This window comes from Gallinula chloropus (genome assembly GCF_964237585.1).
Source record: "Gallinula chloropus genome assembly, chromosome: 1".
In the NCBI taxonomy this organism is placed as follows: Eukaryota; Metazoa; Chordata; class Aves; order Gruiformes; family Rallidae; genus Gallinula; species Gallinula chloropus.
Genome location: NC_140085.1, coordinates 18,147,949 through 18,172,059, shown reverse-complemented (window position 1 = coordinate 18,172,059; position 24,111 = coordinate 18,147,949). Strand labels below are relative to the sequence as shown.

General features: G+C 52.0%; 1 protein-coding gene across 1 annotated transcript in view; it reads left to right on the top strand.

Moving 5' to 3' along the window:
* The window catches only part of ZC3H7B (zinc finger CCCH-type containing 7B), a 44,366-nt gene extending 24,693 nt beyond the window's left edge, over positions 1-19,673 (top strand). The window contains exons 14-23 of the mRNA XM_084268469.1: positions 441-646; positions 1,353-1,453; positions 2,116-2,297; positions 6,716-6,801; positions 12,043-12,176; positions 13,701-13,806; positions 15,073-15,181; positions 16,863-16,996; positions 17,756-17,919; positions 18,689-19,673. Of these exons, the coding sequence (XP_084124595.1) occupies positions 441-646; positions 1,353-1,453; positions 2,116-2,297; positions 6,716-6,801; positions 12,043-12,176; positions 13,701-13,806; positions 15,073-15,181; positions 16,863-16,996; positions 17,756-17,919; positions 18,689-18,881 (1,415 nt within the window). The 3' untranslated portion in view covers positions 18,882-19,673. The remainder of the gene's footprint in view (positions 1-440; positions 647-1,352; positions 1,454-2,115; positions 2,298-6,715; positions 6,802-12,042; positions 12,177-13,700; positions 13,807-15,072; positions 15,182-16,862; positions 16,997-17,755; positions 17,920-18,688) is intronic.
* Positions 19,674-24,111: the final 4,438 nt, after the last annotated feature.

Genomic DNA, 24,111 nt, shown 5'->3' with positions numbered 1-24,111 from the left:
GTCACTGGACTGGTCCCTCAGGCAGTGTCATTAAAAAGTACCTAATGATATGGGAAGACTGTGAGAGCCCAGATAACTGGGCACCTTAGTGCTGAGCTGCTAGGAGAACTTAACCTGGATTGGCATTAAAAGGGGCAGGTTAAATCTTGGTCTGTCCCTGCCCAAGCACTGAATCCAAGCAGGTCTCCATTTTGAGATGGTTTCTACAGGACATGACGTTACTTCACATTGTCACCGTTCAGTAGTTTACTTTAACTTTCCTGAATGTCTTGGGGTAGGCAAACTTGGGGGGAGGTGTCTGTTCTTTTCTCTTTAACTCTGTGTTTTCTTGCTTTCAGCTCCTTGTGAGGTGTGGGCAGTGGGAGGAGACAAGAGAGAGTTTAGTTTCTGACTGGGCCGCCCTCCCTGTGTGGTGGTGTGTGCTGTTTGTTGCTTTGTAGATATGCTTAACAAGCAGGACTGTAAGTACGGGGATAACTGCACCTTCGCGTACCACCAGGAAGAGATCGACGTGTGGACCGAGGAGAGGAAGGGGACCCTCAACCGTGACCTCCTCTTTGACCCGCTAGGTGGGATCAAGCAAAGCAGCCTCACCATTGCCAAGCTCCTCAAGGAACATCAGGGCATCTTCACCTTCCTCTGTGAGGTACAGAGCTGGTGGGAGGGAGGAGGCAGCCTTCATCATCTCCTCGTTATGTGTCCCAGACAGCTCCCTGGTCCCAGCACAGCGGTGAGCTGTGGATGCAGCTGTGTAGGAGAAAGGAGATGTATTTTTCCTCCTTAGCCCTGCAGCTGAACCAGGTGCACACAGCCTCATAGGACCACCAGTCTCTTCCTCCTTCTTGAGCTGTTGCTTTGAATTGTAACTTAGCCCAGCTGCTTAGAAATCAGACCCCCATCATGCAGTGAAATCCTGCTGGGTGCCTGTGCTGAGACTCCGAGTCGCTCAGTTAAGGATTGTCCTGTACCCTCTTGATGTTCTGCAGCAGAGTTCCCCGTGCTGGCAGTAGCATGTTTGCTGCTCTGAGCTGGATATTGTTTTATTTCTCCCCATCCTTTCCCCCTTGTTCTCACCCTCTTGGCTAACTGGGAAAGAATATGTGGCTCTGACCAAAATTTTTCCAACCACAATGGAAAATACTGTTGAGACTAAGCCAAAAAATATTGTCCGGAAGCTTCTCCAACAATCGGCTTGCTTTATTTAAAGCCCTACCACGAAGTGTTCACCAGTCATCTTCCAACTTTGAACATTAGAATAGGCTGGCACTGGCTCTTCCTCCCTTTCCAAGTGAAGTGGCTTTGGTTCACTTCTCTCTAAGATTTTCCCAGCATGCTAATTCTTCTCTTCTCAGATTTGCTTTGACAGCAAACCCCGGATTATCAGCAAAGGGACCAAGGACACGCCATCTGTCTGCTCCAACCTTTCTGCCAAACACAGTTTCCATGACAACAAGTGAGTGAACATTTTTCATGCCGATGGGAGGCCTCTCTCACAAGTCCAGCCGGTTTAACTCCAGGCCCCATGTCTTTTTCTTTCTTTCCTCCCCATGGGTTCCAATTGTAGGGCAGCTAAAGGGCAATAAATAGCCCAGTGTGCTTCACCCTGCGTGTTTGCTCCTGGTACTGAGGGATTTCGGGCACCAGCACAGCCCTTTGGAGTCAGCCTAAGTTTTCCATTGACTTAATTTGCCTTTCGATTTGGCCTTTACATAAAGGTCAGACCAAAGATTCTGTAGCTCAGGAGCCTGCCTCTGACTGGCTGGTGGTGAATGTTTAGGAGAACAAGTGTAAGAAGCATGTCAAGTAGACAGTAACACAACCCCTTCTGGTCCTTGACAGCCGAAGGCTTAGGGACTCGCTGCATATTTTGAAGTGTGTCTGATCTCTGAAGTTAAACAGAGCATCACCTGTGGGCTGAGGAGACTGCAGATACCTACCTGGGGTTGGTAGGGTGGGAGGGCAGGGGCTTGGTTTTCCCAGTGGCAGGCTGCCTCTCCCAGAGTTGGCTTTCTGTGTCCTTTCTCTGCTCGGTCGAATGTCTGGAAGCCATGTGTAAGGAGGAAGGGCTGAAGATTTGATCCCCTGGTGCTTTGTATGTCTCTGGATTGGCTGCAGGTGTCTGGTCCACATTGTGCGTTCCACCTCCCTGAAGTACTCCAAGATCCGCCAGTTCCAGGAGCACTTCCAGTTCGACGTGTGCCGCCACGAGGTGCGGTACGGGTGCCTGCGCGAGGACAGCTGCCACTTCGCTCACAGCTTCATCGAGCTCAAGGTCTGGCTCCTGCAGCAGTATTCAGGTGAGCGTGGCTCGGGGCAGGGCAGGTGATGTGTGCGCCCGACTTTCCTCCAGCGTGAGAGGGGAAGAGGATGGTGGTTTGATCCCCTCATAGTGAAGAAACTTACCAACCATGGGAAACTCCAAGATACCTGATTTATGTGTCCTTCCCAGAAGGGCTTTGGTTATGTTCCTCAGTAGAAGCTGTTGCAGAAACAATGTTTGGTGTCAGTCATATAATGACACTGCCATATCTGGCACTTCCAGTCCCCTCTCTCTCTGGCATGCTGGAGGGTTTCTCTTGCTGCTCCTCTGTTACTCAAGTACATACTGCTCCACCCACAATGCTACCTGCATCTTTTTTACTGCAGGGTTTTGTTCAGTGCAGGACCCAGCCCGGTAACGGGGGTACCTCAGAGAGGAAAGACGTTATGGGTGGTTCTCACCATTCTTTGATGTAATTGGGGGCAGCTTCTTTAACTTACTGTTCCAGTGCAGTTCAGTGCAGTGCTTGTCCCTGGTGTGGCTCGTGAGGGACAGCGATGAACAAGTAGCACACCATGGCAAATGCCATCTCTTATTCTTCCTGTTTGGCCTCACAAATGATAATGGCACCAGCAGAGTTTCTGAAAGCACATTGTCTGTGGGCCATAGGCCACCATTGCTGCCCTAGATGCTTGTGCTACTGCCTATAGTATGCTGGGCACTCCCAATATTTAAGGACCTTGCCCTTTTCCCCACCCTATGGTTGGGGGAAGAGGGCCTTTTTGATAGTGTCTTGATTGGTTTGGGGTTTTTTTAGGAAAAGTTCTTTTGCTCCTTCCTTCCCTCCCTATTCCTTCCTCTTCAGCCTGCAGAAAAAATGCTTAGATTGGTTTTTGCTTTTTGCCTTCTTTACTTGAAGTCATTTCCAAAGGGGAAGCTGAGGAGATGAAACAAGCCATAGGTTTAGCTGCAGAGGTGGTCAGTAAGTCTTGTGCCTATGCCCAACTTTCCCAACAATGGGAGAGCCATCATCTTTCTGGTTTTGTTGGTTTTGGGTTTGTTTTGGCCAGTTTGTTTTTTTTTTTTTACTGCAGTGCTGTATGTATGAGCCTGCTTTCCTTGCGGGTTTGTCTTCCTGGAGTGGTAGTTTATTACCCTGCTTAAGTGCAGCCCTCATTAAGGACACCCAGATGAAAGGTGGTTGTTGCTATTCTTTGGGAGCCCTTTAGCTTTGAAGCAGAGATGTTGATTTGGGCAGAGTTTGCTCAGCAAGAATAGGAAGGGGGCTTCATTCACAGCACCTTGCATTTGAAGCCAGTGGGCTGTTGCATTTCGCAGCCATTTGAGCTTTTATGGGGTTTGTGGCTTTGTTCCTGGGGATAAAGGATTGTAGTAGTGGAGGGAAGGTCTCCCAAGGTCTGAAGATGTGGACAGGCAGGACTGGTTCTTATGCACTGTGGCGTTTCACAGACATGTCTTGCTATCTTCTTCCATCAGTGGAAGTCACAGAGTCTTTGTCTTTACCAATGATGTTGCAAAAGGTGCTGAAATGTTATAAGTAATCAACACATGGGCCTTTTGGTTACCAGATCATCTCTTTGGGATGGTTCATGCTTTGTAGAACTGGGGTATTGGAAAACATCCTTTTATATTTGGGGTTTGGGTTTTTTTTTTCCCAACCACCAAATTTCTAGCCTGTATTGTTTAACTACTTCAGATTTCTGGGGCTGGGAGAAGGCAGTCATTTGGGAAGAACTTAATTTGAAGTTCAGGCTTCTGATAAGAGCTGTATCTGCTTCTTTTGTTGGTTCTGCACCCCCAGGATTACAGTGGAAAATTAAGATTGCTTCAGCCCCTTCTCTGCTAGATCCAGTTCAGCATGTTAACTCTTTGCTGTGACTTTCTCAGCTTTGTAGGTTTTCATCCCTGAAGTATGGACCGGTGGTGTGTCCAGCCCTGGAATACTTGGACACAGAAAAGGGACTTGCAGTTTTTCTAACTCTACACAGCTTCTTTTGGAATTACTGGTTAAGAAGGAGAAAATCCACAGACAGCTCTGATCTGGGGGTGTAACCACAGCAATTGTTAATTAGCTTGTTGGGGAGTTCATTCCCGGTTTTCAGTGGCAGGAATAGTACTGGCCAGGCAGCAGCTGCCGTTTTGGAGGCCTGAGCAAATGTTCTTGAGAATGGTGAAGTTTCCTGAATGCTTTTAATGTTGTCCAAGCCCTGTATAAACACTGGTATTGCTGCCCAGCAGAGGCCTGGACAGCTGAAATCACAGATGGGGAAGCTGTGGTCAGGAATGCTGTGATTTACCCCAGATACGCACAGACTCAGCTGAGATGAACACCTGTGTTTGCTGGACCCTAAGTTCTGGAATGTACTGGCTCCCAGATCAAGGATGGTGTCTGTGTGGCGTGCCTGGGGACACCACACTTCAACAATACAAGCTGTAGGCAAAAGCAGAGCCAGCAGCTTTGCAACCTGTCTGTGCCACCCTCAGCACCCCACTGGGGGTCAGCTGGCCACTGTGGGATACTTGCTTCAGCTGGTTTCAGCACCTATCTGGGGTCTCTGTAGCATATAAATACCGTGGGGTTTGTGGGTTCTTTTTTGTAACAAAGTCCTCGTGTTGATTACATAATTCCTACTCTCAGTGCTTTGACAGAGCTGCCCAGAGAGGCTGTGGAGCTGCCTTCTCTGGAGACATTCAAAACCCACCTGGAGACATTGCTGTGTGATTTAGTCTTGAGTGAATCCTGCTCTGGCAGGGGGGTTGGACTAGGTGATCTTTCAAGGTCCCTTCTGACCCCTGACATTCTGTGATACTCTTAACATACTTCTCTCTTGCTGTTTAGTGCTCTGAGAACTGTAGTACCTCTCTAGCTGGTTGGTGCTGGTAGGAGCTGTTCCCTCAGCATTTGGGTGGTCAGGAGCTAATTCCTTAGATAAGGTCTGACCAGCCCTTTTTCATAGAATCATAGAACGGTTTGGGTTGGAAGGGATCTCACATATCAGCAAGTTCCAACCACCTGACATGGGCAGGGACACTTTTAACTCGCTCAGGTTGCCCAAAGCCCATCCAACCTGGCCCTGAGCACCCCCAGGGAGGGGGCAGCCACCACTTCTCTGAGCAACCTGTTCCAGTGTCTCACTACCCTTGTAGTAAAGAATTTCCTCCAAATATCCAATCTAAATCTACCCTCTTCCAATTTAAAACCATTTCCCCATGTCCTATCACTATATGCCCTTCTCAAAAGTCCCTCCTCAGCTTCTTTGTAGGTCCCCTTCCCTTCAGGTACTGGAAGGCTGCTATAAGGTCTCCCCAGAGCCTCAGCCTGTCCTCATAGGAGAGGTGCTCCAGCCCCCTGCTCGTATTCATGGCCTCCTCTGGACCCCTTCCAACAGGTTCATGTCCTCTTTGTTAGGAACTCCACAACTAGACACAGTACCCCAGGTGGGGTCTCCTAAGAGCAGAGTAGAGGGGCAGAATCACCTCCCTTGACCTGCTGGCCACACTCCTTTTGATGCAGCCCAGGATGTGATTGGCCTTCTATGCCATGAGCACCCATTGTCAGCTCATGTCAAGCTTCTCATCCGCTGCCACCCCCAAGTCTTTCTCTGCAGGGCTGCTCTCTATCACTTCATCTCCCAGCCTGTATTGATGATGGGGATTGCCCCAACCCACCTGCAGGACCTTGCACTTGTCCTTGTTGAACCTCATGAGGTACACATGGGCCCACTTCTCCAGCTTTTTTTTGTCATCTGATGTTGCACTTCTGATTCCTGAAACCTTGCAGATCTTTCCCTGCTGGTTACAGACTAGCAGCTGTTCCTTGGCTGGTCTGTCTTTGCTCCCATGCTTGCACTTGCTGTTTGTTGAATTTCAGCTTTCCTCTTTGCCCGTTTATTGATGGGTGCTCCACACAACTTGAAGTATGTACCAGGCTAATTAATCCCAGCAGGGATTAGGTGAGACTTTTTGAGTCTTGGAGATGCTGGATGTCTCAGTGGGATATCTGTGAACTTCCAAGTTAGTGGCAAAAACTCCAGCATACAGTAGACAGTACCAAAGCATTGTGTTCAGGATGTTGGGTGGGATCTGTCAATACAGTTTTCATCCCTAGTCAAGAATCAGCATCTTGGAGGCAGCATCTGGGTCCTTTGTGCACAGCCTGAGTAGAGTTCCAGGCCTGGATGAGCCCAGGGGACCAAGCTCTTCCCCTCTCCTCTGGCTTGAGTGGGAGTGCTGGAGAGGAGAGTCTTCCCTAGCCTGTGCTTGAACTCATCCTGTGGTGATGTCAGGTCCTCTCACAGCCTGGGTCCTGACCTTATCAGTGGGACTATTGGGAGCTCTAAGCCTCAGTGTAGGAAGCCCTGTGACCCCTTGCTCCCTCCCTCTCCTTTGTTGGTGGAAGCAGCATAGCTCAGTCCTGTCTCCTTTTATTCCCAGGAATGACCCACGAAGATATTGTGCAGGAATCTAAGAAGTACTGGCAGCAGATGGAGGCACATGCCAGCAAACCAACCAACAGCATGGTAAGTAAGGTGCATCTAGGGCTTGCAGCCTGCTTGTTGCTGCTGAATGTTCCAGCACTTTCTCCCTCTGTGCGTGACTAGTCCTAGGTGGACCAGGCTGGCTGATGAGGAGGAAGACAGCCGTGAGCTCTCCTGTTCACAGTGCCAGCTGTGAGCTGGGGGCCTTGTCTTGCAGGGTGTATCTGCTCTGTTCAGTGCTGTGTCCAGTGCCAGGAGGGTGATGTGCAAGAAATGGTGCTGCATGCAACACTGCTGCTGGAATGGGGGACCATGGCCACAGTGGGGGACACAGGGGTCCTGCTGCCCTTTAGCGGCCAAGGGTTGATACGGCATCTTGAAGGACTCCATGAGGAATGACTCATGACCCACAGGACTGCTGGAAACACAGGAGTAGGTGGAGCTTGCAGCTCAGGTGCTGTTGAGGCCAGGGAGTGGTGCTTTGCCCTGGCTGTGAGCTTTGCCTCCGCTCTTTGTGCTGTCAGTCTCTGGGTGTGGGAGAATGTGCCTCTGGCTGCACCCTCCAGAACCACCAAGAGCTTCCCCTGGAGAGGTGTGTTATAAGGAAAGGGTGCCTCTTAGTTTTCTTTCTTCCAGCCTGTTGGCTATGGGTGGCTCTGCCATATGCTTTTTTTTCCCCCTTGGGTATTCTGTAGTGTAGGAGCAGAGCCCACCCAGTGAGGATGATTCCCTGCCCAGCCCTGAGGGCGAGCTAAAGGAGTTTTGCCATTAAAACAGGGAGCTTTTTGTTCTTTAATTACATTCAGAAGATAACATCCGATGAGATGTGAAACTTCATGCCTCCCAGCAAGCTCCCAGGTGTAGGAGCAATCCTCTCTCCTGGAAAACGGTGGGAAAGTGTTGTGAATCCCTCTTGTTCCCCCTTGAGAGCTTGCTTTTCCCCTGTGGGGGCCGTGGGCTCACCAGCCCTTGGCCTGTGCCTTACTGTCAGGGCAAGGGGGATTCACCTCTGTCTGGGACCTCTTGCCCAGGAGTCCCTCTGCAGACACCAACACTGAGTACAGCCTGTGAGCAGCCTGCAGGGGAGGTGTCTTATAGGACCAGGATCTGAGTTGCCCAGATGGTGCATAGCAGCTCTTTTTGGCTAGGTTGTGGGCTGGTAGGAGTGTTCTGAGAGCTGCAGGGCACTGATGTCCAGGAGGAGCAGGTTTGATGGGTATGAGTTTGCCCAACAGAAAGATGCAGGTGACTGCACCGATGCTACAGCGAGTTCTGCGTCCCCATATGTGCTGGTCATGCTGCATGAATGGAGTCATTTTTGAGAAGAACCTCAGCAACGTGCCTGTGTGGCCTGATTTGCTGTTGTGGTCTGAAATGGTTAGGGGAGAGGAGTAGGAAACAGCAGTTGGAGTAACCAAGGTCTCTAGCTCCCAAAACCACCTAACTTAAGGAATATATTCCAGCCTCTCAGGAAGCTGCTGGGAGGACAAGTTTCTCCAGCCTGTATTACATGATCTGTGAGCCTGGATGACCTGAGTGGTCCCTGCAGACAGAGCTGACTCTCTGCCTTATGTGGGGACAGAGGCAGCTGCCCGCGTCTCCACAGCGGAGGAAACTAAGCGTGAATTTGCAGCAAGTTGTGACAGCAGTTGGATTTGTATCAGCAGTGCCTGCCCCATGGAGAGTGAAGCCTGGTGCCTTGCTCTGTCCTGCCTGCTGTGGATCTGCCTGCGTTTTCCAGAAAGCTCTGTCTTGCCATTCTCGGTGTGTTATCTGGGAATAAAAAAGAAAGATAGATGGACAGCTGTTTGCCTGTGAGCCTTGCAGCTTCAGCTTTACCTTTGTCTGGAGGGGCTGCCATTGGACAAACGAGTTGCTGAGCAGGCATGGTCAGAGCATCTCGTCTGAAGCACATGAGATCTGGATGCTGAGTGAGGGTTTCCTTTCTGCAGGAGCAGGGGATAAGGAAGAGAAATGCCAGCGCTGCTACATCAACTGTCAGGGCATGAGCAGACACCTCCAGTTTCTGGGTCCTGTGGGCAGTGTTACAGCTGGTAGCCAGCATCAGTGTCTGGTTGCACCCCACAAATGCCTGGCAGAGCCAAAGTGCACCTTCCACCTTGCCAGGGCATTGCTTTGTGGTGAGGTGAAGCAACAGCTGCGCTGGTACAGTCGGAAAGAACCTACCAGCAGCACCATCAGTTGTCTGTAAGGACAGTCAGGTGCATGTGTCTGCAGTAGGAAGCTGTGGCTGTGGCATCAGCACATCCTCAGCCAGAGGGCTGCGCCCTGGGATGAGACACTGGCTCGCTGCCGAAGACCCCAGAGGCAGGACTAACGGATCTGCTGAGAGGTGTTTACTTTTGCCATTATTTTCTCCTGTCCAAGCAGACTAACGTGACCCAGAGTTTTCTCAGTGCTCTACCAGCTTTCGAAGCTGGCTGCCTGGCAAAGACAACTTCCCAGGAGTGCTGTAAAAGCAGCCCCCTCCTTCCCACCCTCCCGTGTGATCCACGCTCATCCTGGCGCCCTCTGGTCAGCGGAAGCAAAGTGGGTCCCAGGGATTTTGCTGTGATTTTCTTGCAGCTGCCAGCTGGGCTCGGTGGCTGGAGCTATCGAGTTGTGGAGAAAAGAGACAGGCAGCCTACAGGGACCCAGGGGCTCTGACAGTGCAGGTCAGGAGGCTTAGCAAGACATGGAAGAAGAAGATAAACTGCTTGCTAAGCACCTGCCAGGGATCTTGCACTTGACCCCACAAATTTGGCCCCGTAGAGGCTGCTGATTGTAAATCCAGAGGCTGCAGGCTGAAGAAGCGGTCAGCAGGAGAGGCTGTTGTAGGTAGCTGGGTGCTCTCTTGTCACATCCCTGGGAATTGAGGGGTTTCAGCCCTTGTTTTTTCTGGGTTTTGAGGCTCTTCTGTTTTTACTCCGCTAACCAGCTGCAGAATCCCTGTAAAAACTGACCTCAGAATTAGCAAGTTAAACATGGAGAGGAAAGGAAAGCCTCTGGTAAGGGGTACTTACACCCAAGTACAGCTCATTTGTTAGGTGGCCGAGTAACCTAGGCTCCTCATACAGTCTCCTGCCACACGTAGCTTCTCCAGAGCATTGCAGTCCTGCTGAGAGGGCTTCCTGAAGTTGGGAGACAGGAGTAGCCATGCCGGGACTTTCTGCAAAGCCTGAAGTGTAGAGCTGTCATGCCAAAGACTTTATTTATTTGGTTGCCATGGTGCACAGCTAACACTGTATTGTCTGGCTTCATAGCAAGGGGTGGTGCCACAGCCCAGGGCGCTTTTGCCTGGCTTCCTGTGCTCCAGCCTCATGTGATGGCAATTTCCAGGCTGTTGGTTATCAGCAGCCTGCCAGGTATGCGCCTTGCCTTACAAACAATCATGTACCAGCAACAGCAGCAGCTTTCATTCCTCATCCCTGGGAGCATACCTGCCAGGCCCGTGCCCAGGGGACTGACCAGCAGTTCGCATGACTGATGAAGAGACGCCCAGGGCTCCTTTTGGCTAAGAATTTGTGGAGAAAACAGCCCAGATCTCCAGAATTACCTGAGAGCTGTTTTCTCTTTCTGATCGGTTGTGCCTTTGGTGACCACTCAGCTTTTCTTGTTGCTGGGCCAGTAGATTTGAGCCGAGCTTCCCGGCTGTGCTGGGAGATCCACTGCCAGCAGGAGTTACGGCTGATAAAAGGGAATATGCCAGGGGTGCTGCAGGTTTGGTGGGACAGTGTGATTTCCTTTGGAGACCAAGTGGAGATTAAAGCTGCTCTTCAAAGGCTGCTCATCTGAGAGGGAGGCACCTTCCTGCCTTCTGTGATACCCTGCAGCAAGCTGCTTCTTTGGTGGTCTTGTTCTTGGTGGTCACCAGCACTGGTGAAAGCTGAGTCGTGTGTGGGATCCCCCAGAGAGGCCACCTGGCTGCCAAGCAGGCCAGAATCACTGCTGGTTTTCAAGAGAGGTGATGGTTCTCTGGAAAGGTCCTTTTGCTGTGACATCCAGAGCAGTGATGGCCTCTGGTAGTCAGCAAAGGCAAAGGTCAGCTTTTCACAGCGATGGAGCTCTGCTTCTCTGAAAGACCAGCTCCAGAGGATGCAGAGTGGTAGTCAGTAGCTTATGTGGCGTTTCCTGGGAGATGCTTTGATTCTGCCTGTGCTTGCTGCTTTCCCTTTGCCAAGGGATGCACCTTGCAGGGTCCACCTTGCTGCTAATCGTTTGTGGGCAGAAGCCTGCTCCTTGGGGATGTGGTTTGCTTGTTGCTCATTGTTTGATGCTCAGGGTTAGAAGTCCAGGCATGGCAGCCAGGATGTGGTTAGTGGTCAGAGGGCTGTTTCAGTGGTACATGACCTTCGTGCTTCACGGTTGGCTCGATGACCAGGGTGTTCGTTTGCACCCTCACATACTCCTGTGCCCAGGGCTGCCCCCATCCAGTCAGGTTTGCTCTTTGATCTGGGAATGGAGACACCAGCCTCCTGTCTTCCAGTAGTTGTACAAAATGCAAACAGCTTTCCAGAGGTTTGCTCAGGAACCACGTGGCAGCGGTGCTGTGGGATCGGCTGCTGCTTTTTCCTCCCCGATCCGCTGGTTGTAATCCCAAACCAGCTTTCCCATGGGGCAGGTGCAAGGCCAAACAAGCAAAGTGGCTGAGAGGATGTGAAATACTTGCGTTGATGGTTGAACCTCAGTCCAGAGATCATGATTAACTGCCTGTGAAACCTGGTGTGAAGGAACTGTGAGACATGGAAACCTGCCCAGAAATGGCTTGGAAAAGTATCAACAAGATGACCCAGCTCTGACTTCAGCGTGTCAAACGCTGGATGTGACACAAGCTCCTGCTCCAAAAGCAGGAGTGGAGTGTCCTGTGCTTTGGCACAGCCTGGCTGCATGCCGAGGGGGCTCTCTCCAGGGGGACATGGATTGCCCTCCCTGTGGGGAAGTGGGGATTAAGCGCTGGGGCAGGTCTCTCGGCACGCCTGTACGCAGAGATAACGCTGCAGGGTTCACGGCCAGGCCTGGCCAGTGCCTGAAGCTGCCAGGTTGGCTGTGCTTCTGGCCAGATGCCGGAGCCCAGGAAATCGTGCTGAAGCAAATGGTGTTTTTGCTTCTGCCTGGTATCTCCACAGGCCACTCACTAAGGCTGGCAAAGGAGAGCTGGGCTGTCCCTGATATAATCTGGCTTGTCGCTGGCACACGGACATGTGGGGAGCTGCCGGCGTCTCCCTGGAAGTTTGTGGGGGTGCACTTTGGCTGTTTGCCTGAGGTTGTGGTTCTCTTCCCCAGGCTTCTCCAAGGGCTCCCACGTCAAGCACCTTTGACCTCCAGATGAAATTTGTGTGTGGCCAGTGCTGGAGGAATGGGCAGCTGGTGGAGCCAGATAAAGACCTCAAGTACTGTAGTGCCAAAGCCCGCCACTGGTGAGCAATGCAACCTTCTCTCTCCCCCAACCCTACCCAAGGGCAAGAATTTCTCCTCCTTCAGGGCTTCATTTGGCCTCTTTGGAAGAGGCTGTAAGGTTTCCTAGCAGCCTCTCTCTGCTTGGGGTGTTTGTTGCTATAGCAAGCATTCAGATAGCTGTTTCTGTTTGTTGCCAGCGTTGTGCAGGCTGTTACTCCTGGTGCATGCAGTTCAGCTCCCACACTTCCCAGCTACTCTTATTTCTTCTTAGCAAGGTCACTAACAGAGTTCTCCTCTGCACTTGTTTATACTCCTGGCTGTGAGCAGATGTCTGTCAGGTCGCTATTAGCAATGATTCAAGTTATTCTGCTTCCTTTTAGATTGGTTTCCTTGACTCTTTCATTGCTTTGGTTGCTCTTCTCTGATGCACATCTTGCCTGTTGCACCTCCTGGCTCCTTGGGGCCCACAAGGAAGTTCAGTGTGATAGAATCACATAACAATTTGGGTTGGAGGGGACCTTTAAAGGTCATCTGGTCCAACCTCTGCCTGTAAAGAGCAAGGACATCTTCAACTAGACCAGGTAGTCCAGAGCCCCATCCAACCTGACCTTCAGTGTTTCCAGGGATGGGGCATCTACCACCTCCCTGGGTTTTTGCTAGTGTTTTACCACCCTCACCATAAAAAATTGTCTTTCTTATATCTAGTCTGAATCTGCCTTCTTTTACTTGGGAATCATTACCCCCTGTCCACCTTGTTAGGTGCTACTAACAAGTTTGTCCCCATCTTTCTTATAAGGCCCCTAGAAGAGGGATATAATCTGGGAAGTCACCACTGGGTCCTAAAACTATGGCCCATCTCAACCAGGCAGCCTGGCAGGCTAGGATGGAAGGGTTTATAGGATTTCACTTCCTATACTGTGAGCCACAGAGGTATGGTCCAGCATGCTATTGCAAATGAAAAAGTGACAGAAGCAGGGACTGCTGGAGGAAGTGAGCAGGTGAGGATCACTTCCTGGAGCAGGAAGGATAACAGCTGAATAGAGCTGAGGGTTTGGCCTGGGGTTTCTCCAGGGTATCTCTTAGTGATCGCTTGCTGGAGCTGCAGGAGAACTAATACCTCCTGGCACCAGTTCATAAGGCAGGGCTTGTGGGGACTTGCACTTCTACTGCACCTTTCCAGCAGAAAATATTCCCAAATGATTTCTATGGATCCGATTGCACAAGGATCAGCTGTGTCAAAGGGTGGAATGCAGCTGTTTAGTAATCCTCAGTGATGCCATGTGAGACTTGGGGGAGACTTTTTTGGCTTTATGAGAAGAGATACCCTGGGAAATGTGTGATTCTGTACAGGGAGAAATCCTGGGAAAACACCCTTCTTGTGGCTCCTCTGTCACAGATGTGCACGTCTAGGAGCAGCCAGATAGTGCGGGGACAAGCTGGACAGGTGGCTCTGGTCATCTCTCGATATTTAAGGGTCTCTGAGGAAAACCAAACCTTGTTCTCCTTTCCCTGTTGCCTCTCCTGATTTATTGTCTCCCCTTCAGCTGGACGAAGGAACGCCGCGTCCTGCTGGTGATGTCCAAAGCAAAGAAGAAGTGGGTGTCTGTCCGACCACTGCCTTCCATCCGCAACTTCCCACAGCAATACGATGTAAGTCCCGTGCCCAGCAGCGCCAGGTGCTGCTCCTGCCCTCCCACCACAGGGTAGTCCTTCGAGGGGGACAGTCCCTTGTAGGCCTGTCAGGGGGGCAGGCACACGTTGGCTGAGGTGGGGAACAGACGGATCGATGGCAGCAAGATCTCAGGTGCATCCAGCAAAAGGGTGGAGCAGAGAAGGGACCGGCACCGTCTAAACCCCTCTACTCACGTGTGCCAGGTTCTGACATTGCTGCCAGTGCAGGAACCATCTCAAGAAGTGGCTGGTGCAAGGTTTGAAACTGAGATTTAAATCTCCCCTTAGGTCAGGGTTTCTCAATGTGGGTGAGAGGCGAGATGAGGCGCTTGGGAGATGCCTGTCCCTGCCTTTGCCATGGCTGGGCGGCTGTGGATTGTGAAACTGGCTCGCAGTGTGTTTTGAAAGCAAAACTAAGAACACGTTTAAAAAGCCACATGCTATGAGGAAACCTACAGATACTCAGCCTCCAACCCCAGCCCACTTACCCAGTTCCTCTCTCCTTTCCTTTCTCCCTGAAAGGAGAAAGCTCCTCTCCCCCTGCCCTGTGGAATCTGCTGCCCTTTAGTCAATGGGTGGGAGGCCATGTGGAAAGTCTTGACTGCTCTCCAGTTGCAGGCCAGTTGCGAGAAGTGGAGGAGCAGGAGTTACAGAGCAGCTTGCCAGGCGAGTGAGTGCCTGAGCTCCCACTCAGCCCCAGCCAGAGGGGAACAGCGTTCTCTCTTCCCTCCCAAGTTTGTGTCAGCCACCTGGTCCCATGCTGCTGTCCTCCTCCACTGACAGGACTGGAGGAGAAGAGGCGAGCTTGGAAAGCCTTTGATTTCCTCTGGCAATGATGCTGTTGGTGGCTCTGACGTGAAGTTGTGCGTACACTGGTGTCATCCAAGCAACCAATTTGGCCACTCTTCAGCCACCTGGAGACAGCTGGAGAACAAGTTACCTTTGGGGACCCACAGCTTGGCCAGCAGCAGGCACTGTTGGGTCCATCCCCGCTGCTCCCTGCTGCCTCGCCCAAGGCCAGTGCTAAACCGACCTGCACCTGTTGCCTGTGGATCTGGCAAGAAGAGAGAGGCGAGGTGCTGGGCTGAGCTGCCTGTTTATAGGGGAAACTTCATGTTATCAGTTACCAGTGTGTGAAGTGTCCTGGTCGTGAGCCCTGCTGTGTGCTGTTTAATGTTTGAAGCCACTTTCCCCCTAGCAAGGAGTGTCTGATGATGCTAAATTCTGCTCTCTGTCTCTGAGCAGCTGTGTATCCACGCCCAGAACGGCAGGAAATGCCAGTACGTGGGCAACTGCTCCTTCGCCCACAGCCCCGAGGAGAGAGACATGTGGACCTTCATGAAGGAAAACAAAAGTGAGTGGGGGAATCATGGGCCAGAGAGTCTGGGGAGCGGGGAGAGGACATTGGGGCAGTGAATGAGGAGTCTGTTAAGACATACTCTTGACAACAGAGACAGACCTGGTACCATGAGCTTAGCTGGGATTATGAGGCAGATCTGTCTGCAGTAATGTAGAGCTGCTCTTTTCTTAAATGTGCATGTATGTCTTGAGTCCCTTGCTCTGGGACTAGTGCACATTGGACCCATGTTTTGCATTGATCCATTGCATCCCTCCCTTCCTGCAGCACTTTGAATCCACCCTCTGCTGTCCCTCCAGTTGGCCGTGCTGCCCCAGGCTGTGTTCCATATGGAGCTCTGCCAAAGGAACAGCCCTGACCTATGGCTGTTCCTGTATCTTTCTTGTCTGCCCAGTATCTGCCTTGGCTTTCTTGCCCATTTCTGTTCATACCCCTTGCTCCTGGGCTGCGGCACTCCCTGCTCATGGTATTGTACTCAGAGGGGTGGATTTGAGATCCTGACTGGGAGTGTGGTTGGGCGGTGCCTTTGTGGAGGAGCTCGTCTGGAATTAATCACGCAGGCTCCTGGCTTATCTTTTGGGGATGGCTGGGGAGTTGCCCATGCCTGGGACAGCTAGCTCCCTGGCAGCAATCCTTGTTTATTCAGACCAACAGCAAGCTGGGCGGAAAAGATTCCCTTTGCCAGGCCCAGTTGTCCAGGTGCTCATCTAGCTCTGTAGTGAGATGCTGGAAAGCCTGAAGGGGTTCGGGCCTGCCCTGAGTTTGGTCTTTGTGCTTGGATGGCAGTTCATCCTCCCTGCTGGGACAAATGCTGTTTGTTACAGTTCAAGTTGTTCTGTTGCCCTCAGACCAGTCTGGGTGTGTTTGCTCAAGCACAAAGACACAACAGCGTTGTTTCCGTTGGGGGGAATTTGCATTCGTTACCCCCAGTTGCCTGGAGTTCCTCACTTACCTGTTTGGTGAGGAGTAAGTGACTCACATGTACAGCATCACAGTGCTGTCTGTGGCATCCATGTTTCTGTGGCCTCTCTTAGGACATGATCTTGGAAAGGCAGATGTGCAGTCACAGCTTCCACCCAAAATGTCCTTTCTTACAAGTCTGCTGAGTGGCTTTTGAACCAAAAGCTGTGAGAAGAGACGTTGACTGCAATCCTCTGGGCATGTTTTGAACTTGGGGCAAGCTATTATTAGGTCTTCCTCCCCTCCCTGGTGCTTCCTGTGGCCAGCTTGCTGAAGGGCTCTCCTTCCTCTCAGTGCTGAGGATGATGCTTAGGCTTAAAGGGAGGGGACAGCTATGAATCCAGCCCCTGCCTGAGCTCCAGTTGGAGTGGGATGTCTGCTGAGGTCAAGCAGAAACAGGCCCAATGGAGAGTCACCTTGTGGGCTGAAGTCCCTGGTGATCTTTGGGCACTTTTCCTCCTTCCTGAATACTTTGTGCAGCTGCTGTTGTGGTTGTCCCTCAACTTAGAGGGAAGATCCCTCCTCGTGCCAGGTGGTGTGGTGTGATTTTGGCTGTCACCTGGGGAGGTGACATCAGGCCTTCTGAGCAGCAGGTTCAGTCAAACGGCACGTGCTGCTGCGGCAGAGGGGGGAGGGAAGGGAAGGGCTGCCCCAGCGTCCGTCCTTCTCACACGGTGCAGGAGGGTGTCTGAGTGACCTCATGGGTCTCCCTGTGCAGTCCTAGATATGCAGCAGACCTATGACATGTGGCTAAAGAAACACAATCCTGGGAAACCTGGAGAGGGGACACCGCTCACCTCACGAGAAGGGGAGAAACAGATCCAGATGCCCACCGACTACGCTGACATCATGGTAATAAGCTGATTCTTGTCCTTCATCCCTCCTCCTCCTCAGCACTGAGGGCAGCCTGCCTCTCTCCTGTGCTCCAGGTGGGAGGTAGCAGGGACTGCACTGACCTTGTGGGAAAGAGCTGATGCTGATGTAGGTTAAATGGACAGCTTGGAGCAGCTGAGATGAGGTGGACCTGGGGTCAGCAAAGCTCTGCAATGGCTTTTCTGTTAATCCTCGAGTCAGTAGGAGTCTACCTTAGGTTCCCTTTTGTGTGGGCTCAGCCTCTGCCCAGGGTTCCTGCCTGCTACTGGGAAAACTGGCAAAGCCATTGATGGCCTGTCAGGAAAGAGGGAGAAGCATGGAGAAGAGCTACATCAGGAGTACAGAGGCCTGCGAAAACCAGAGGCAGATGGGTCTCCTTAGGGGTGGTGGCTGGTGGGAGGGTTTGTCCTTCTGAAGCGTTCTGCACAGCCTGGGGCCCTGGGGCCTTGCAGTCAGACCCATGGGCAGGAGGACCGTGTCAGTGAGCCAAGCTGTCCCATTCTCTGAGCCTCTTTGAGCTGTAGGTAGACAATGACAGCCCATCTCCTTTGTTCCCCTCTTAGTGGCAGCACGATGCTGTAAAGATGACGTTGTAGGGAAGTGCAGGAGGTCGTAGGCTGACTGGAGCTTCCAGAATGTTCTGGAAGGAGAGGGAGAGAGGCAGTGCCAGCGCGGGAAGGCCGTTGGGGGTGACTGTTAATGCACTGACTGTCCCTTTGTCCTGTCTGCACCGGGTAGATGGGCTACCACTGCTGGCTCTGCGGGAAGAACAGCAACAGCAAGAAGCAATGGCAGCAGCACATCCAGTCAGAGAAGCACAAGGAGAAGGTCTTCACCTCGGACAGCGATTCCAGCTGCTGGAGCTACCGCTTCCCCATGGGCGAATTCCGGCTCTGTGAAAGGTACCGCTGTCTCCTCTCCCTCCTGTGCTGCTGCAGGGATGGCACAACAGGCCCAGGGCTTCCATCACCCCTTCTCCTTCTTTATCACCTCTTTCTCCTCCTCCTCCTCCTCCTCTTACAGAGTCCTCCAGGGACTTCTGTTTGGAGGAGTGGGACAAGCTGACAGGTTTGGGTGATGGTGAGACTGCTGTTGTACCCCAGAGGTGCACAGCCATGCACCATGAGCGGTAAAAATTACCTTCCCAGGCACGTGTCACTCGAAAAGGAGAGCAAGAGTCATGTTTGCACCTGTGCCCTCCACTGCCAGGGTGCTCTCAGGGTGCTCAGCCTGATGCTTGAGGGAATCCTGGGTGCTTTGTTAAATGGTTTGGATATCTCAGGCCCTCGGGATCAGTGCCTTGTGGTGCCTTCAGAAGGCTTGTGATGGTCAGGATTGCTGTTTTGGTGAGGGAGAAGGCTGTCTCATGGCTGTTACCTGCCGTTTCCTCTCTTGTGTGGTGGCTTCTCCTCCTCCCCACCGGTCCAGCACCAGCTCACACTGTTTCATTCTGTTCACTAAATGCCCTCCCAGGTGTTGGGCTGTCACAGCGCTGTTGTGTGCCCAGCCTGTGTTGCCTTCCCCAGCTGTGTGTGGGTTTGTAGAACAGCTTCGTCCTCAGGAAGGAGAGTTCGCCGCGCGTTTCGGCGGACGCTGATTGAGTATCCCAAGCAGGGAGCACAAAGCCCTGTCCCGGGGGTGCCCTCCTGACTCCGCTCCTTGTGCCACCAGGTTCCAGAAGAGCAAGGCCTGCCCCGAGGGGGAGGAGTGCCGCTACGCCCACGGCCAGGACGAGCTGACCGAGTGGTTAGACCGCAGAGAGGTGCTGAAGCAGAAGCTGGCCAAGGCCCGCAAGGACATGCTGCTGTGCCCCAGGGACGACGACTTCGGGAAATACAACTTCCTATTGCGGGACGGTGTCTAGTGAGGGCTGGGGGGAGCCTGTCAGCTGGAGAAACACAGGCGGGTTTTCCGAGGGCAGCAGTAGCAGGGAGAGCGAGACCTGTCTCGCAGAGAGAACTCTTTCTTTTATTTCCTTTTTAAGATTATGAGATGAAGATTTATTAGTGGTGAATGAAATCGTGAATTTGATTCTCCTTGGCCAGCGAACGCCGTGCTCACCGAGTTCCTGATGCATCTTTTCTCTCTTTCCCCCAAATTCCTCTTCCTCTCCATCTTTTTTGGTTTTGCTGTACTTCAGAGGGATGAATCCAGTCTGTACCGGGCTGTGAATTGGAGAATTTCTCCTTCTGTCATTCTGCCCTTTGATTTGGAGTGTGGCTGCAGAGGTCCAGAGGTCAAAGCTGAGAGAAAGGGCCAGACATCTGGTGAAAAGGTTACCATGAAGTTCATGTGCTCCTTTTCCCAGTGCTTCAGAGCAAGCCCCGCTTAAGCTGCTGCAGTTGGCCTGCTCTCCTGGGAGTTTGGTACCAGAAGAATTAGGAATTGAGGTACAAAAGAAGGAAAACTGCTAGATCTGGATTAAAACATCTAGGCTTAAGCTCCTGCTGTCTGTCCCCAAGGCTTCAACTGGGCTGAGGAGGGAAACAGCCACTTGCTGTATAGTGGTGCTACAGGCAGCACAGGAATAGAACTGCTTCCAGCAGCAGGACCTGGACTGTAGGTGGCTTCAGGCAGTCTCAGCTGACTGTACTCAGAAAGGAAATTGGTGACTCCTTGATTCCTTTTTCTGTGTGGCAGCTATTCAAGCAGGGGATGGGGGGGGATGGGGTGGGTGGTTTTGTTTTGGTTTTTTGCCTACTGTGACTGCCACAGAGACTGGAGCTGTCTAGAAGGTGTAGCAGAGGCTGTGACACACTGTTTCACTGTAGGCCACACAGCAGTACCCAGCAGGAGGAAGGCCATAACCAAAAAGAGCCATTTTCTGTGTTGCCTCATGTCCCGAAGAGAGGGAGGGGAGTGATGGGGTTCCCTGCTCGCTCTTTGGGTGGTGTGCATTGCTGCTTGCATAGAGCTGTGTGTTTAACTGTGCTGCTGGAAGAACTGGGTGGGCACCCACTGAAAAGGACACCACCCAGCAGCAAGGGCAACACTTTGCTGGAAGGCGCTTACGAGCCCTGGGGCTCCAGCCCCCTCCTCCTCCTCAGAGCCTGGGCAGGCAGTTTGCAGCCGCACGGTGCAGCCAGGATGCGACCCAGGGCAGGGACTTTGGTGAGGGGCAGTGGCAAGGTGGGACCCAAACGTGCGCCTGCTCCTGTCCCACCTGATGTGCTCCATGAGGGGGGAACCAGGGGTCTGAGCTCTGGGGCAGGACTTCTGGCTTTTCCAGTGGCAGCAGTGAGAGGCAGTAACCACTCTGCCTGCCAGCATCGACCCTTCTGATGATCTCATCCCGTAAGCAGTGAACGCGTGTCCTGTGCTGAGCTCCCCTCTCCAACTCTCCGCCGCAGCCCGGCTGCGCTCTGCGGGTTGGCACACATGGACAGCACCATCCACTCACACACAGACACATCTCCTGCCCAGCCTTGGTCACACAGAGTGTCCCCAGACAGCCTGCTCGGAGCCCTTGGTGCTGGTGGTGCCATATCTGTGGCAAATCCAGTCTGGCCGTGAACTGCTTGGTGCTTTGGCATTGCAGGACCCCCCCTTCTCCCTCCCTGCTCTCATGTCCTTGGGGTTCCCAGCTGCAGGGGAGATGGGATGGCGAAGTGCAGGTGTGTAAATGCAAGAGATGCTGGGGGCAGAGGGTGCAGCTGGCACCTTTCTAAACCAGCCTCCTGGTAGGTGCAGCAGCTCCACTTGGGATAGGCCTGACCCAGGAGCAGCATGCTGTTCTTGGGTCTTTCCAAGGGTTTTATGTGCTCTGAGTAAGCTGGATGTGCCTCTGAGCTTGTTTTCCCTCCTTTAAAATGTGGATGGGGGTCTCTGGTTTGGAATGAGCTTCTCATTGGGGCTGAGCAGCCTCTTGAGATCTGGCCTGGAAGGGGCCAGGACCACAACATCTGATGATACACCAGTGGCTTCTGAGAGAACAGGGGAGGGAAGTGGTTGTCTCTACCTGTGCCCATATGTGGGGGAGCACGAGATGAAGAAGGATCTGTGGTGCTATGGAAAGAGAGAGTGACCAAAGCAGTGTCAGTCTTGGCAGTTTGAGTGGTCAGGTGCTGTAGCTTCTCCTCTGCCCTTGGCTGTAGCTGCTCGGATTGTACCTTCTCCTGTGCCTAACTGGTCAGCTTCATAAACAGAGAGAGACAGGGAGGAGGTAGGCATCGACTCCTGGGTTATCTTGTCCTGCCCTTCTTGGGAAGGGATGGGGAGTAGGCAGATCTGGATCAGGGAATGTTGGAACGTGTATTTTATTTTTTTAAACCAAATCTGCATCTCCAGTGTGACTCCAGCGTTCGCTGCGCTGTGGTTCCTCATAGGACAGCTTGCTTAGGTTACGGAGTGGGTCGCTGTCCCCTCTCCCCGCCTCTGCTGTGAGCGCCCAGCGAGGGAGCGGGGCTGAGGCGGGCAGAGGGCAGGCGTGTGTGGGGTGGGGGAGGCCCACGGTCAAGTATCTCGTTTTGTTTTCCCTGATATGATAACCTGGTCTGTGGTGTTGCAGTACTTTGTCACCAGACTTGTTTTAGTGTGTATATATGTGACCCCTCCCATGAAGCATATATACACAGGTATTAAATATATCGCTCTATATAATATTATATGTGTGTGGTATCGAAGGAATCTTCTAAATGAGGGTAAAGGAAAAGGACTCGGGCGAGGAAACGCAGCATCTCCGGTTTAAATATGAAGACTTGTATCTGGGTTAGGGAAAGGGCAGTAACAAAGAGGGGAGGGTTTTATAGAGGTAGGTATAAACTTTGAGATGGGACAGGTTTCCCTGTTCCCACTTCTGGAACCCCCTAGGACGTCCTCGCAGTCCCATCTGAGTATGAGATGAGAGAGAGAGAGAGTATAACGCCGCTAACTAGCGAGTGGAGTTCTAATGATAAGGCTTTGCTTATGTGATCGAAAGAGATGTGGTGAAGGGCAGGAAGCTTCACACTTCACTTCCCAGCCTGGCTTGATCAAGCCCAAGGGGGTTTTCTTCAGCACTCTGTGTACTCTGAGCCGCACCGCTCAGCACTCCAGGCCCTACAACAGATAGACCAGGAGTCGTAGGGCTGCCTTTGCTGTGCGTTCCAGAGCCCCTGTGATTATGCTTTCTTTCCTTCATTCCTGTGAGGGGGTGGAGGGGAAATTTCGCAGCACATAACCAAATCTGAGGGTTGTTAACAAGAGAAGTGATGTTTTAACTTGGTGACATCAGAAGGAGCTCTTATATCCTGTAAAATCACCATAGACACGCGTGATCACACAAGGCAGAGGCTGCAATTCCAGTTGACTTGTTAAATGCTGAAAGGTGCAGGGAAGATCTTTCCCCAAATCCTTTGGTAGGAGCAGAGATTTCACTGAGACTGGTGCTGGAGTGAACTTGGCCTTTAAGGGGGGGGGAAGTAAAGAACCAGAAAAGAAAAATAAATCCCCTAGGTAGGTCGTGTGAAACCGTATGTCCAAACCAGCTGGGATTTAGCAAGTGAAAAGGAAAGGTAGCAAAGGGGATGCTGCAGTTCTGAGCTGGGTAGTAATGATTTTGAGTCCTTTAATATGTCTTTGTATTAATATAATTTAAGAATACCACGCTTTACTATTAAAAAAGAACTTAGTATCTTTCATAAGGTCTAGTATCAAGATAATAATGTAGATGTTTTAACAAAATTTTTTTGTTCTTAAATAAAAAAACCAACAAAACCAACAAACTTGCTTCTTTTAGCCTTTGTAATAGAAAATAAAAGTGTGCACTTTAAACCCTCTCCCGCTCCAGTGCGTGTCTGCGTTTTTCACACAGCCTGCAGCAGGCTGCTTTATCTTGGTTTCAGGTTTCCAGGAGGACTTCAAGCGTTGGATCGCTTCCCCTATTTGCCACCCTTCAGCACAACCTCCTCCTCTTCTTGCTGAGCAGAAACTGGCCTCAGTGTGCAGGAGCAGATCCTGCAGCTCCTCGCTGGTCACAGAGTTCTGGCGTGCTTCAGGTGTGTTTAAGATCACAGGGTCACAGAGTCACAGGGGTTGGAAGGGACCTCCAGAGATCATGGAGTCCAACCCCCCTGCCAAAGCAGGTTCCTTAGGACAGATCACACAGGTCGGTCGGTGTGCAGACGGGTCTTGAATATCTCCAGAGGAGACTCCACACCCCCCTGGGCAACCTGTCCCAGGGCTCTGCCACCCCCACTGAAAAGGTTCTTCTGCATATTGGTGCAGAACTCCTGTGCTCCAGCTTGAGGCCATTGCCTCTTGTCCTGTCTCCACAGACCACTGAGAAGCAGCTGCCCATTTCCCCCTGTGTCCCACACTTCATATATAAACACTGATCAGGTCCCCCCTCAATCTTCTTTTCTCAAGGCTGAACAGCCCCAGGTCACTCAGCCTTTCCTCATAAGAGAGATGCTCTTCAAAGTTTCTGTAAGGATTTTTTTACTTCCCCCCCACCCCTTCCCCCCAGCACCAAGAATCAACAAGATTCTTGTCCCCTGTGTTAACATGTCACTTCAGGTGTTGAGGTAACCTGTGTTTGGAAACCTCCAGTAACTGGGTCTTACCATCACCTTCACCTAGAGGTGGTTCTGCTGTGGAGACTGCTCTGTTCAACTGGGCCAGCCAGTTCTTTGGCCTGCCAGCACTCCCTGCCAGGGAAGGTGCCCTTAGCCCTGCCCACCACGTCACTCACAGCGTGGGCCTGAGAAGCGTCCGTGCAGGTTTCACCCTGATAAGGATGCTGTGGGGTGAAGATCACACCCAGGGGAAGAAATTTATTCATAAAGCTGATTATTTTTTAAATCCATCATGGTGCAGCTTAACTGGGATTCCTGATGAAGCCAAAACGGGCTGTGGCAAAGGCAAGGGAAGTGCTGAAGAAACCCTCCCTGCTACAGATGTGTAGACTGTCAGAGTGACCTGGAGGTCGTGTCCAGGGAGGCCTGAGGAGAGGAGATCTGTTACGTGTGTCCCCAGGGAGCTGAGGTCCTGACATGAGGACTTGTCCTTCTGGTCAAAGGAGGAGAGGCCAGAAAACAAGCTTGCCCTGCAGAGGGAACGAGGAGGCTGGTGCCCTCCCAGGGTGCATCTTTTGAGTACGTACAACGTGAGGGGCG